Raw genomic sequence first — 13709 nt, forward strand, 5'->3', positions numbered from 1 at the left:
TATATATATATATATATATATATATATATAGTAATTACATTCATTGCATTCGTAGTCTGAGTCCCGACCTGGTGTCTTGTGGTTGGTCTGCCCACACAATTCAGGTCAGGACTCAGACTACGAATGCAATAAATATAATTACACCGGACCTACAGATTGTCAAATAAACGAACTACACGCCGTGGTGCAGCGTAAAGGGGCTTTGTCGCTGACGTCTGAGGTTCGATCCCCAAGAGGGGAGCAGTAGAGTGTGTACGCCTGATGAGCCCAAATGAGGGTGAAACACGTGTCGCGTACTCTTTGCATTATTTGACCGTAAACTATGCAACATTCCATGATCTGCTTCTCACAACTGAAGAGGGCCCCGTGGTGGATGTTTGCCAAATGGCAAACCAACCACAAGTGTTACCTGGTAGGTAGCCACCCACACAATTCAGGTTGGGACTCAGACTATGAATGCAATGAATATATAAATATAGTAGAAATAAGACTTTAAGGTTTGGGGTTTTCCGGACCCGTATACTGTAGACAATGAGCCAAAGTAGATTTGTACAGAAGTAGTTCATCTAACAGAGACTGCCAGAATGGGGGAAGATTTATGGTGAGGGACCAAAATGAAGGGAGATGAATGCTGGGAAGGAACCAAGATGGATTCTGGTATTGATGAAGTCATCAGAGGTCAACAGAGGGAAGGCGGAAGTGGTGATGTGTGGTCAGGTAAACATGGCAGATTCATGGTGGTGGTGCGTCTTTCTTTCTGCAGAAATAAAGAGAGAGAGGTTAGTCCCCCGCCAATCCCTTCTGGCATGCACTTTCATGCTACAGTTTAGGTCCTTACGCGGCCCCCTAATCGCACGTGTGACATGATATATATATATATATATATATAGTGCATAAGCAAAGAAGAGAAAAGGGACCAAAGCTACATTGCCAACAATTGAAGAAATGAATACAGAGACCAGACAATGGAACAGTGTGAAGTACAGATTGATTAAACCAAAAAACACCACATAACAAAGAGCAGCCAATCCTAAATCCTGGTATTGTATTTCTGTTTTTTTGTTCTCCTCTTTTATTTGAGGACACAACATTCCAACAGAATGTAATTTAATCAAACAAATAAGAATGGCATAGCAAATACACCAATATGCTTCAAAATGAATCCAAAAGGAAAGAACTCCACATTCGGCCTAGATTGCACCCCAGTTCCTATAGTGGGGGCGCTGACAGGTCAGTTAGAGTCAGTGGTCCCGTTCAGCTCAGTGGAGTTCATTAACCCTTCAGCTGTGTTTCAAGTCCACTTTTTCAGCTGCCTGGTCATCGTACACTTGGTGTGGATTCTCGTGCCCTCATGTGGTGATTCTTGAAAACTTCTTTTCTGGCAATGCCTGCTTACAGGTGCATCTATATGTGATATCCAAGCTCTAAACATATTTGATGAAGCCGACTACTTACTTTTCATTTTTTTTTCCAGATTGTTGCCAAGAAGTATCGTAATTTTGAAATTCCCAAAGAGATGACTGGAATTTGGAGGTATCTGACCAATGCGTACCAAAGGCCCGAGTTCACAAACACGTATCCGGCTGAACGAGAGATTGAACTGGCTTACCTGCATGTGGCAAAGAAAATCAAGTAACAGATAACATGTCCAGACTTTTGGCATGGGTTCGGGTGGGTGAAATGCAGTCAGGGTCCAGCCTGAAAACAAAATGACCGATCTGTTGAGGAGAGATGGTGAGGCCCAAATGGAGTCTAAAGTTTTTGTTCACCATCATGATGGCAAAGCTGGTTTAGCTACAGGAAGTCAGGATGGCACTGGGCATCACAGCCAACTCTTCACACTCTGGGATTACACAACCTTCACCTTTTAGTGGTTTCCAAGCAGAGCTTGCTTAACAAAGATTCTCACCAAAGAATGCGTCTGCCCGACTGCTCCGGCTCAATTCTATTCCACTTGTTTAATGTTAATCATTTTAAATACAGTGTCTATAAAAAATATTCACTCCCTCAAAGTTTTCACATTGTATTCATATACAACATGACATCAACGTTTTTTTAATCTTTTTTGACACTGATCAACAGAAAAAGACATTTTGATGTCAAACAGATCTCTGCAAAGTGGTCCAAATGAGTTACAAATATAAAATACAAAATGATTGATCGCCCCCTACAGGTCATTATTTCATCGATGCCCCTTTGGCTGCCATGACAGTTCGGAGTCTGGGTGCTCAGGTCTGTCAGTCCCTTTCAGCTTTGCACATCTCCACACGGCCAATTTTGTCCATTCTTCTTTACAAAACTACTCAAGCTTGATTAGTCTGCACGGTGGTCATGAGTGGGCAGCCTTTGTCATGTCCAGCCACAAATACTTAACTGGATTGAGATCTGGGCCTGTATTTATCAAGCATCTCAATGTTACACCTAGAAATAAGGATAAGACTTTGTCCAGCCTCAGAGTAGGACATGAGAAGTTATGAAGCATCCTATGTGCACTCCCAGCGAGGAATAGGAATTGACGTTAAGAATGAACAATGTCACGATTTGCACCCCAAGCTGCAAAATAGTACTCATGATGATGTTCTAGGGCACTAATGCTAAGGCTTCACCACAAAGATAATATTAATAATAATATTAATAATAATCATAAGCACCAGTTCTCAGTCAGTGGAGTTGCTGGCTTGAATCAACAGGACCAGCAACTGGAAGGTGCTTGATCCAGACAAGGCTCAGAATTTCTGGCTCAAGAAGTTCACGACTGCCTACAGCCAACTCATGAGAGCGTTGAACAACGTGCTCCATGAGCCTCACCTGATGATTGACTGGATCGCCATGTGTATTATGGTCCTACTCTTTAGGGGTAAAAGCAGCAAGAATTCAAAGAATTAGCACCTGATCACATGCCTGCTGATACTGTCCAAAGTGGTCATGGTCAGTCTCTGTGATCTCTTCTTCAGCAACAATTCACACCCGGAGCAGTAGAAAGGTTCCTGTCAAGTAATCTGAAAATTCAAGGACTTGCTCCTCATCAACAAGATGGTGATCCCAAAATTATTACGAAGCATCTGATCACGACATGGATAGACTGCAAGAAGGCCTTTGATAGTTTGCCACTGCGCCTGAAGCTCTACCGAGTCATCAGTCCGGTCATCAATTGATTCTTGGAGAGTGCAAGGAGAATGTAGTGAACCACGGTAGATCTGTCTTACAGCAGCATTTTCATCCAGTTGAACGAGATACACATCAAGCAAGGTAATTTTCCAAGGTGGTTCCCTGTATCCCCTGTTTTGTTTTGCACTGCCATGATACCTCTTAGCAGCATTTTCAGGTGAGAACAAGTGCCGAACGAAATCGAGACAAGCCAGCGATCATCCACTTGCTTATACATGGATGACCGGAAGCTCTACACACAAAGCAGCACTGGTCCTGGTCTAGCGGTTCAGTGCAACACATGGATGGAGTTCAGCCTTGACAAGCAGCACCTGACGTAGTGATGAACAACAAGGAGACCATCGAGAACCTAGAACCAGGCGAGGCATTCAAGTACCTTGGCACTGACGAGAGTGACAACATCAAGTCCAAGCTGACCAAGGAGTACTGTCGTCAAGTGGGACTTGTCCTCAAGACAGAGCTCAGTTCACGGAATAAGATCTCAGCTATAAATAGTCTGGGTGTACCTGTCGACCTATACAGCTCTAGCATCATCTTGTGGTCCTCTTTGGAGCTAAAAGCCATGGACTGAAAGACCATAAAACTCCTCACGATGCACAGCCATCTACATCCAAAAGTAGGCATCGAGCGTCTCTACATCTCACGACATTTAGGAGGCCGAGGACTTTTGGAACTGATTTAGGTGGAGAAGGTTGCGATTATCCGTCTGCGTGAGTATCTTGAGTACACCGGTAGGTGGCTACTACGACTTTTGCTTCAACACCACAAGTCCACTGTGAAGACAGCTCACGAGATTAAAATAAAAAGGTATAGTTAGTACAAGACCACTAGCAATCGCAGTGAAGAAACAAAACAGTTACTCCAGCCCAAGATCACGGAGACGAGAAAGCAGCACAACAAGTAGAAGCCATTACATGGCCAGTTCTGCAACAACCTCGACAGGCCACACACCTTGACATGGACCTGACGTGTGCGTGGCTTTGAAGTGCAAATCTCAATGGTGAAACTGAAATCCTCATCACAGCCGCTCAGGATCAGGGCTTGAACACCCAGCACCACCAGAAGTATATCATAGCCACACCAGTCAACAGCCAATGCCATCTATGTGGTGAAGCTGAGGAGACCATCAGTCACTTTGTGTCCCAATGCTGTGTCCTGGCCCTGGAGGAATATCTTGAACGTCACAACAAGGTCAGTATGTACCTGCACTGGACATTATGCCAACAGCTGGGTATTCTGACAACAGACAACCAGATGTGACCTTTGACACCGGAGATGTGTCATCTTGTGGGACAAGACCATTCCCACAGACTGTACCATCACTGCCAATTGGCCGGACATGGTGTTCCACGACAAGAAGAGCAAGTCTTGTGTCTTAATCGATGTGACGATCCTGGATCAGACAACACCATCCTGAGCAAGGAGGCAGAGAAGATCATCAAGAATGAAGACCTTGAGATCAAAGCCAGATGCATGTGGAACACGAGGACAAGAGTGGCTCCGGTGGTCATAGGCACATCAAGACCGGGTTGCAAAAGAAGCAGGACAAACTCCCATGTAGAGTCAGCGTGAAGGAGATCCAGAAGATTGCACTCTTCAATACGGCCCGCATTCTTTGACGAGTCGTCAGCTGAACAACAAGCTGAGTTCAAAGCCTGAGAGGTCTGGTTGACCACTGGTTAATGCCCCAGCGTATGTGAGTGTGCTGAGAAGAGGGTGGTGATGACAATAATAATTATATTCAAAGTAGTAGTAAAAGAAGAAGAGGAAAAAAGAGGAAATATGCACTAAGCTACATGTAATTGTTGCCAGTTTGCGAACATCAAGAGTAATACTGTGATGAGCACCAAGATGGAAAGACCAAGACACTCACCCCAGCAAATGACGTCTGTGTGTTAAAACAGAGGAAACCATCAGTCACCCCTGACGAGAGTTAAGTCTGATAACACATGTGTCTTTTTTAAAAACAACAAATAAACCAGGGGCTGTTCCTGCCTAGTGAGCTATGCTTGCTGGGATAGAGTCCAGAATCCCCGTGGTCCTGCTCAGAAAATATGTTTAGAAAATGGACGATTCAAATGATTCTCCTTCATGCAGTTATGGCCATGGAAAATGCCTCGTAAAGTAACAGTTTCACTGAATGTAGTCAAGGCCATTATTGTGTTGTTGGTGAAGGCGTACTCACTATTCCAGTGTCCTACCTGCCATTCCTCTCTATTGTCCATCCCTATTCTTCTGTGAAGCTCTATCTATCTAACGCCCCGGGAAGTGTGTGCCTTCCTTCTTCAACGTTGTAAAATGTAATGCGAGACAATATTGTCAAGTATAAAGACCTTGAAATTGAAGCCAGAGGCATGTGGAACACGAGGACAAGAGTGGCTCCAGTGGTCGCAGTTTATAGAATGTGAAGATCCGTGTACCTGTGCGACATTTTACAGTCAATCACCCATCCAGCCCCACCTACTTTCAAGGTGGTATGCCTCCTGCTACAGTACAAGCTGCATCCATGAACCCCTCTGTGCGCTGATTCTGTGATATCACTTGCAATTCACATCTGTGTGCTTATCCATTATTATTGATCGTCATGTGTTTGCCAACAATCCCACCAACAACTCCAACAGAACCAGCGATTTGTAAGAATGCAGCTCGCTTTAACATGACCTTACTTGGAGTGGTGGGGAAATGTCTGAATCTGCAAGGATGTTCAAAGTTTGGAGGAAAATTCAAGAAATGGTTAGTGATGACACATCCACATCATCTCCATTGAACCTCTGCATTTTACACGTAACGTTACCAACACTTTCATTTCAGCTGACAGCGCATGCCTTCTACGTGTAACTGGAGCGATCACGTAACGTAATATTATTCCATCTCTTCACGCGTTCATTGTTGTCCACCATTTCCAAAACATTCAACACCATCCTCTGGCAGCTTCTAGTGAGTGAGGACCACTTACTTGCCTCCTAAACGCTGGTGAAGCTGGTGGAGTAGAATCCTAAATTAGGAAAATTGATCAAATGCTTTTAATCCTACTCCTTTGAATAGGAATTTGTGGACTCTTGAGATTTTCCGGCCAGGTTAGGACTGTTCTCCTACTTTGTGACACTTGATAACTACGAGCCCTGGATTCCTACTTGGCCACTCTTGGATATCCACATTGTTGTTCTGAAGCCTTTCCTGTGTAGCTTTGACTGTAGGCTTAGGCTTCTTCCTGTCTTGCTGGAACACAACTCTTATCCAAAGGTTTGTGACGGCACGGGTTGGCTCCAATAACCTTTCCGAGGGATGAGCTCAGCAAAGGAGGACACCACACGAAGCAAGGGAACGGTGCAAAGTGCTCAGTGGTTTTATTAAAACAAATAAACAAAACAAGGGTCCAAAAAGTGCAGGGCTTCAAGAACGTTCAGCATATAAATTATCCAATTATTATTCCATATGTGTTCATTGTTATCCACTATTTCCAAAACATTCCACACCATCCTCTGGCAGCTCCTAAGTGAGTGATGACATCTGGGTTGCCCACAGCTCCCATCATCCCTCCTTGCACCTGAACATTAATAGTCCTGTACCAAATTGGACTACAGCAATGAGGACACATCTCAATGGATGTTGGTGCAAAACAAAGTGCTTGGTGCAGTTTATTCAAATATTCCATGTTCAAAACAAAATATGGGGCCAAGTCTAGTCAATAAGCAAATAAGGCAATAAATGTGTAACAATCGCCCAATAAGGGGAGTGATCAGTATGCTTCACCACCCGAGAGGGAAGTGGACGACGTTCGAAAGATATATTAGCATTAAAAAATATTCAGTAATCGACCCCTCTCCTCCCCTCTTCCCTGCTCTCCGTGCCCGCCAATACTGTAATTAGTTAAGTGGAAGTTAGATTAATTAAATAAGCAAGTGTAGGATCCAGGATGGGTGCTCGTTAGTGATCCCTTTTTCACCACAGCCTCCCTATCCCCCAGCAGCCAAATCTTAATCCCCCAGTATGAAACACACAACAAAGAAAAGGAAATCAAATAGAGAAGGATTAAACATAGTCTGTGTGCAACGGCGATGAATCCAGATGAATCCTGCGAACCTCAGGTGAATACGGATGCCTTCATGCTATCCCGAAGAATTTAAAAACACGAGTCCGACTCACCAACGGGAGCATCCGGAGAACCACAGGTCCATATACTGCACCCTTGCCTCTTCTCGGGGATTCGCCTCACTGTTTCTATCTTCTGGGTGGTCACCCACAAATAGCAGACGTCCCTGGGTGAAGTTTGATCGCGCTGTCTTCTTAGGTGCAGATAGCCAAACTCCTTGCCTTCTGCTTCTGTCCCTCATTTTTTTCTGTCTCGGGTTAGCCATCCTCTTTAAAAAATGTCCATTCCTGCTTAGGTCGTCATAGCAACATAATGCCTGCTCTAGGCAACTGGAATCCATACCAGGCAGGATCCTCCCAGACTTAGTCGTCCACAATAACGCCTGAAGAGATATTTCTTTATCATCCTTCAGACCCTATAAATATAGTGTCCAGAAAATAAACCCGCTGTATAGCTATGTTGGCTTGCTACAAATGATCCATAGTAAAAACAAGTGATCTTCTCACGGAATTTAAAATTGGTTAATAAATAATCAATACGTAATACAAAAAGATTAAAACCAGAAGAATAAGGGTGGGTGCACCTCTCACTCTTTTAAGCTTTCATGTCTCACTGAATCTTCTAAGCCCCCCACCCACTTGACCTGAGACACCGGCAAGCACAGTCAACCCCTTTAAATTGGCTTGATCCCCAGCCATCAGAGTCAGTCACCACTGGGGGGGACCAAACCTAACTCCATCATCACACTTGGGTCTGTAGGATGGTCTTCTGAAGTCCTTTCATCACTCCTTGGTTGTTCAGCAGGAGTGACCCTAACCCCACGAGTGCGGTTCTTCTCACTCACCGCAGGACTGACTCCTGTCCACCTGTCTGTCCATTTCACCGGGTTGCTCGCCCCAATTGTCCTCTTTGTTGTCAAAAAAGAAATCCCTTGTTGTCAAATCCTTTCATTCTCCATTGTTTCGTCTTTCTGATCTTGCGTGTGTATCCTGCTCTGGCTCCTTTTACACTCTTGTAAGTTCAGGGGCATCAATGAGGAAACCGGCTGAAAAGGTCGCACATTCACATGTAAACATGACAGGCTTGTTTCCTCATTGACCACTGGGGGCTGTATGGCTACATGGCCACCACGTTTGTCAGGTCTATGTATAGCCCAAAGATAGCTTAAAAACAGCGAATTTGCCAAAGAAACAAATAGTCCAATATCTGAAGTAGACAAAATGATGCACACCAGAAAGTAGGGGGTGGTGTCAGAGCGAAAGGCTTTGGAACATTCCATCAAAATCTGGGGTCTTGTGTGTCCCTTCAGAGATATTGCAGGGTGGGGGTGGGCAGTATCCCCCTCGGAGAGAACATATACAAGTACAAATAGTAGGGGAAGAGGTGCTAGATGGATGAGAAACATGCTAAAAATGCAATGGAGGGGTGTTGAAAAATAGCCCAAAATACCACCTTGTTTTTAAAAAAGTAGCCCAAAAAAAAAACACCCCCAAAAAAACTTTTTTTTTTTCTTCTGATGACAATCATAATTAGCCCAATTGGAGCTGGCAACACCGACAGAGCCCAAAGTGTGGACAGAATTGCACGAGCCACTTCAAAATGTCGGGGGCACCAAGCAGGCACAAAATAGTAAACCAAAATTGTGCTTGATGGCACCAATCACAGAAATCACGGAGTGTTTGGTCAGCTCAGCAGCATAAAGTTCCTCTTATGGAGGTTTGGGTATTTTGCAGGTGCTTTCTCCAGCCCCAGGTCAGGTCCTTAAAGCAGACAACCTCTTCTGGGGACTGTTGGGCTTTTATAGAGCCCTGTCTGGAAAGATGGGGCTGGTGCTCCAGGTGGTGCGGTCGGGTCAGTTGCCCATTCCTGGTGGTTTCTCAGAGCTGTGCGTGGAAGGGGAGAAACCATTAACATGAGCGACTCCTCTCGTCCCATCGTGGTACTGCTTACCTCAGCAGAGCTAGGAAGTTGAACCCCACAGCCTGATGCTTCCCAGTGGAGATGGGGTGTTATTAAAAATCTGTGTCATGTTTGGATATGATATTTAGGCTGAAGGCCTAAAAGCTCAGATTTGGTCTTATCAGACCACCAAACCTTCTCCCAGCTGACTTCAGGGTCTCCCATCTGCTGAGATGTCCTGTGTGCTTTGTTATCTCTTTGTCCCGCTCCATAAAGCTGCAACTGCTGAAGCTCTTGTTGTCTGCACAGTTCCTGCTGTCTGAGCTGCTGTAGCTTGTAACTCCTTCAGAGTTCTAAAAGGTTTCTTGCTGGCCTGCCTCGCTCGTCTTCTTCAGTTTTTGTGGACGGCCAGCTCTGGGCAGATTTCCAGCTCTGCTGCACTCTTTCCATTTCTTTATAACTAATTGAACTGGATATTCAGTCACTTGGATATGTCCTGGTCTCCATCCCCTGAGGTGGGCTGTTCAAGGAGTTACTTGGTGATGTCTTTTGTCTTCATTGTGTAGGTTAGCCCACCCAACTGACTGACCACATTTAGGTGCATTTAAATGACAATCATGTGACACCCCAGGCAGATGATCTCCATTGAACTAATTCTGGGACTTTCTAAAAACCGGTGGGCCACAACTGTGAGGATTTAGAGATGTCCTATTAAAAGGGGCTCAATGCTTATTTTATGCTTTATATTTATAATCAGTTTAGACCACTTTGTGGAAATCTGTTGTCACTTTGACATTAAAGCGTCTTTTTCTATTTGTCAGTGTCAAAAAAGCCAATTTTGATTTCATGTTTTATAATAATAAAATGTGAAAGGGGGTGGATAGTTTTGATAGCAGTGCACTGCTGTGTCACATCGATAAACGGGGGCTGAGGGTCAATTTTTCTCAAGCATTGTGCCATGTAATGGCAATGAATCAAACATTTAGTCATGAATATTTGATAGCTTGTACAGTGCAAAAGAAAATGATATTTTACACAAGTAGTTTACTCTTCTTATGATGATACTGTGTTTAACAAGCAAATTGCCTATTAAATAACATTACACACCCACTCGGGAGTGGCGTCGTCTTGTCTTTATGTCCCGGAAGCTCCGCCAAGCTGCCACTTTGTCTTTTCTATCAAATAAAATGTGGTGCTCCGGTTTCCTCCCACAGTCCAAAGACGTGCAGGTTAGGTGGTTTGGTGATTCTAAAAATTGGCCCTAGTAAGTCTGTGTGTGTGTGTGTGTGTGTGTGTCCTGCGGTGGGTTGGCGCCCTGCCCAGGATTGGTTCCTGCCTTGTGCCCTGTGTTGGCTGGGATTGGGTCCAGCAGACCCCCGTGACCCTGTATTTGGATTCAGCGGGTTGGAAAATGGATGGATGGATGGATGGACGTTTACGTGTGTTCTTGTTTATCGTGTCCCTGGAGGGTTGTGATGTGTCACATGCTGGTCAGACTGGACAAAGACTGGACTGGGGGGTCTGCTGTTATCTGTATGCTCCTCTCACCCGGACAAAGCTGGGCGCCCTGTGAGGATGATGTGACTTGATTTCTCCAGCACCTTCAGTACCACCCTGCCATCCCTGTTAAGGGGTCAACTCAGAGATCCGCAGGTGGGTGAGCCTATGGGGGTCCTGATAATGGACTCTCTGTCTGTCAGAAAGATCCCAGTTTGTGAGACACAAGGACTGTGTGTGCAACGCTGGAGCACCACAAGGAGCAGGCCTGTCTGCTTTACTCTTCACTCTCTACACCTCCGGTTATAAATATTACAGCAGGTCAGGTCACTTGTGCTACTTCTCAGATGATTCTGCACTTATGACAGAGGAGACATTGAGACAGAGGAGAGGCGTCAGGAGGAGAACTTTGTTTCTCAGTGGCAACTTAACATCAGCAAACCCAAGGAACTGCTTATTGACTGTCACTGCACCAAAGAGCCTCTATGTCCGGTCACTATTCAGGTTTAGGGAATGTAGAGGTGGTCCACTCCCACAAGTACTTGGGAGGCCACATTAATGAAAGGTTGGATTCATTTCATAACACAGAGAAACTATAGAAGAAGGGACAGAGCAGGCTCTTTCTCCTTAGGAGACTGTGATCCTTTAATGGGGATATTGACATCCTTCACATCTTCTACACCTCTATGATGACCAGTGTGGTGTGCTGGGTGGGGAGCATCACTTCAAGAGAGGATCACCGCATCAACAAGCTAATTAAAAGGGCAGACTCAGTAATAGGACACACTGTGGACCCCCTGGAGAATGTAGCAAAAGAGAGAAAATTAAAACCAAACTGAGTGCCATTATGAACAATGCTGCACATCATCTCTGTGACCCACCAGCACTGAGGACTTTCAATGAATTCTTCAGAAGAAGTGTGTCAAGAAACACAACTGGGGGTCCGTCAGATGACAGTAATAAACCTGCACAATCCCTCACGGGGACTGGAACTGTCAGAAGATTTCTTTCTTTTTTAATTTTCTTGCTTGTCAGTCTGAAGTGTGTTCAGTCCAAATTGTGCATGCTTATTTATTTGTTTATTTACTTATCTACCTATTTATATATTTAATTTCAAGAGCTTCTGTAAAAAAGCTGAATATTCCCCTGGAGACAAATAAAGTTCTCTCTGTTGTGACGAATGGCCATGGCCATTGCCCATCTGGGACGCCAGCTGAATGGAATAACTAGGGGAGAAAGAATCTGTGAGGCACTACCTCCATTAGGACACTAGAGGGCAGCCCTCCTGCTTGGCTGTGGCACCACAGATTCCTGCAGGGCACGCTGGGAGTTGGAGTTTGGTGCAGCCCTGTTGGGTTCCATGGGGGAGCTGCACAGCAACTGGGAGTGCACCTGGAGTGAACCTAGGAGGATTTGTTGTGCCGATATGCTCGCATCACTTGTTCATTAGAGGTGGGAGGAAATGTAAAAGGGATACCGTTTTGCTGATGTCAGCGGCTAAGTGACGTTGTCTTTCTTCTGAGGTTTTGTTGTGCTGACGTGCTCGCCTCGCTTGTGTTATTAGTGGCTAAGAGAGTTTTCTGTTTCCACGGAGGAGGAACACTTACCCCCGAATCCACCTCTCACTTCCGAGCCAGAAAGACACACACACAGACACACTTCCACGCGTGGATATTTATATTTAAGATATATAAGATATTGTGACAGATAGGGGGCGCTATTGCTCCCTTGAACCCTCGGAGAATACGTCAGACATCAGGTAAAAGTCCAATAGTTGACTTTATTAAAGCAAATTTGTGCACAAATCACCCTCCTCTCCACAATATTCATAAATCGATACAAATCTCAATAATACAATCCTCCAACTCCCCCAGACGCATTGCCACCCTTCCACCCAGCTCAGCTCTATGTCTGGGATTTCCCATCGTCCTTTTATAGTCCTTGACCCGGAAGTGCTTCTAAACCCACAGTCCATGTGACTTCCTAGCACTTCTGGGTCAGATAAAAACTCTTCTTCATCCCGGAAGCACATCATTCCCTTTGTCCATGTGACTCGGATGCACTTCCGGGTTGTAGGGAAAACCTTCGTTGTTCCTCCCTGCAGCGCCTTCTAGCAGCCCCCGTGGTATCCAGCAGGGCTGTGGATAAAAACTCCATGGTCCATAATTCTCTGCTGCCGTTCGGGGCACCTCCATACTGCAGGGAGGGCTCCACCTGGTGGCCTGGAGGTATTGGCCAGGATGACTGGCCGGCCATATTCCACTATATATATATATATATATATATATATATATATATATATATATATTGTGGTACATGGCCGGCCATTCATCCCGGCCAATATATTGTATTTAGCCAGGTTTCCGTTATTGCTATAATATCATAATTATGCTCTGCTACATGCAACTCCAACTCACCTTATTTTTGATACTTCTAGCATTAATGCAAGCTATTTTTAATGTGCTACTCCTTCTTCATTTAAATGTTTGCTTTGAATTTACATTACTATGCAATTTTATTTCTGCACCATTGTTTGTTCATGTATAGATCTAAACCTGGCCTGCCCTAAACTCCCTGCACCCCCAGTTCCCTAGTTTAAACAATCCTCGACTAGCCTACACATACGCCTCCCCAATACATTGGTGCCCCTCCAGTATCAGATGTAACCTGTCATGGTCGAACAGGTCCCATCTGTTCCAAAAGGAGTCCCAATGCCCCATAAACCTATACCCTTCTAACCTGCACCAAGATTTGAGCCACGCGTTAAGCCTTCTAATCTCCTCAATCTTACCTGGACTGGCGCGTGGCACAGGCAGAACTTCGGAGAAGACTACCTTGTCAGTTCTGCTCCTCAGCTTGGCACCTAACTCCTTGAATTTGGATCGCAGAACTGACAGACTACCCTTATGCATGTCATTTGTTCCAACATGGACAATGACAACTGGATCCACCCCCACTCTGGCCAACAGCCTATCCACCCTTCCAGGGAGGTCTCCTACCTGTGCTCCCAGAAGGCAACACACTGTGCGAGACTCTCTCTCTGGAGCACACC

At 45.0% G+C, this 13709-nt stretch overlaps 1 protein-coding gene across 2 annotated transcripts in view; it reads left to right on the forward strand.

The window, feature by feature from the left end:
• The window catches only part of LOC120522827 (chloride intracellular channel protein 4), a 77394-nt gene extending 68877 nt beyond the window's left edge, over positions 1-8517 (forward strand). For both annotated transcript variants that reach the window (XM_039743509.1, XM_039743511.1), the window contains exon 6: positions 1475-8517. In XM_039743509.1, the coding sequence (XP_039599443.1) occupies positions 1475-1636 (162 nt within the window). In that variant the 3' untranslated portion in view covers positions 1637-8517. The remainder of the gene's footprint in view (positions 1-1474) is intronic.
• Positions 8518-13709: the final 5192 nt, after the last annotated feature.

Source organism: Polypterus senegalus, chromosome 2, assembly GCF_016835505.1.
Source record: "Polypterus senegalus isolate Bchr_013 chromosome 2, ASM1683550v1, whole genome shotgun sequence".
Taxonomy (NCBI): Eukaryota; Metazoa; Chordata; class Cladistia; order Polypteriformes; family Polypteridae; genus Polypterus; species Polypterus senegalus.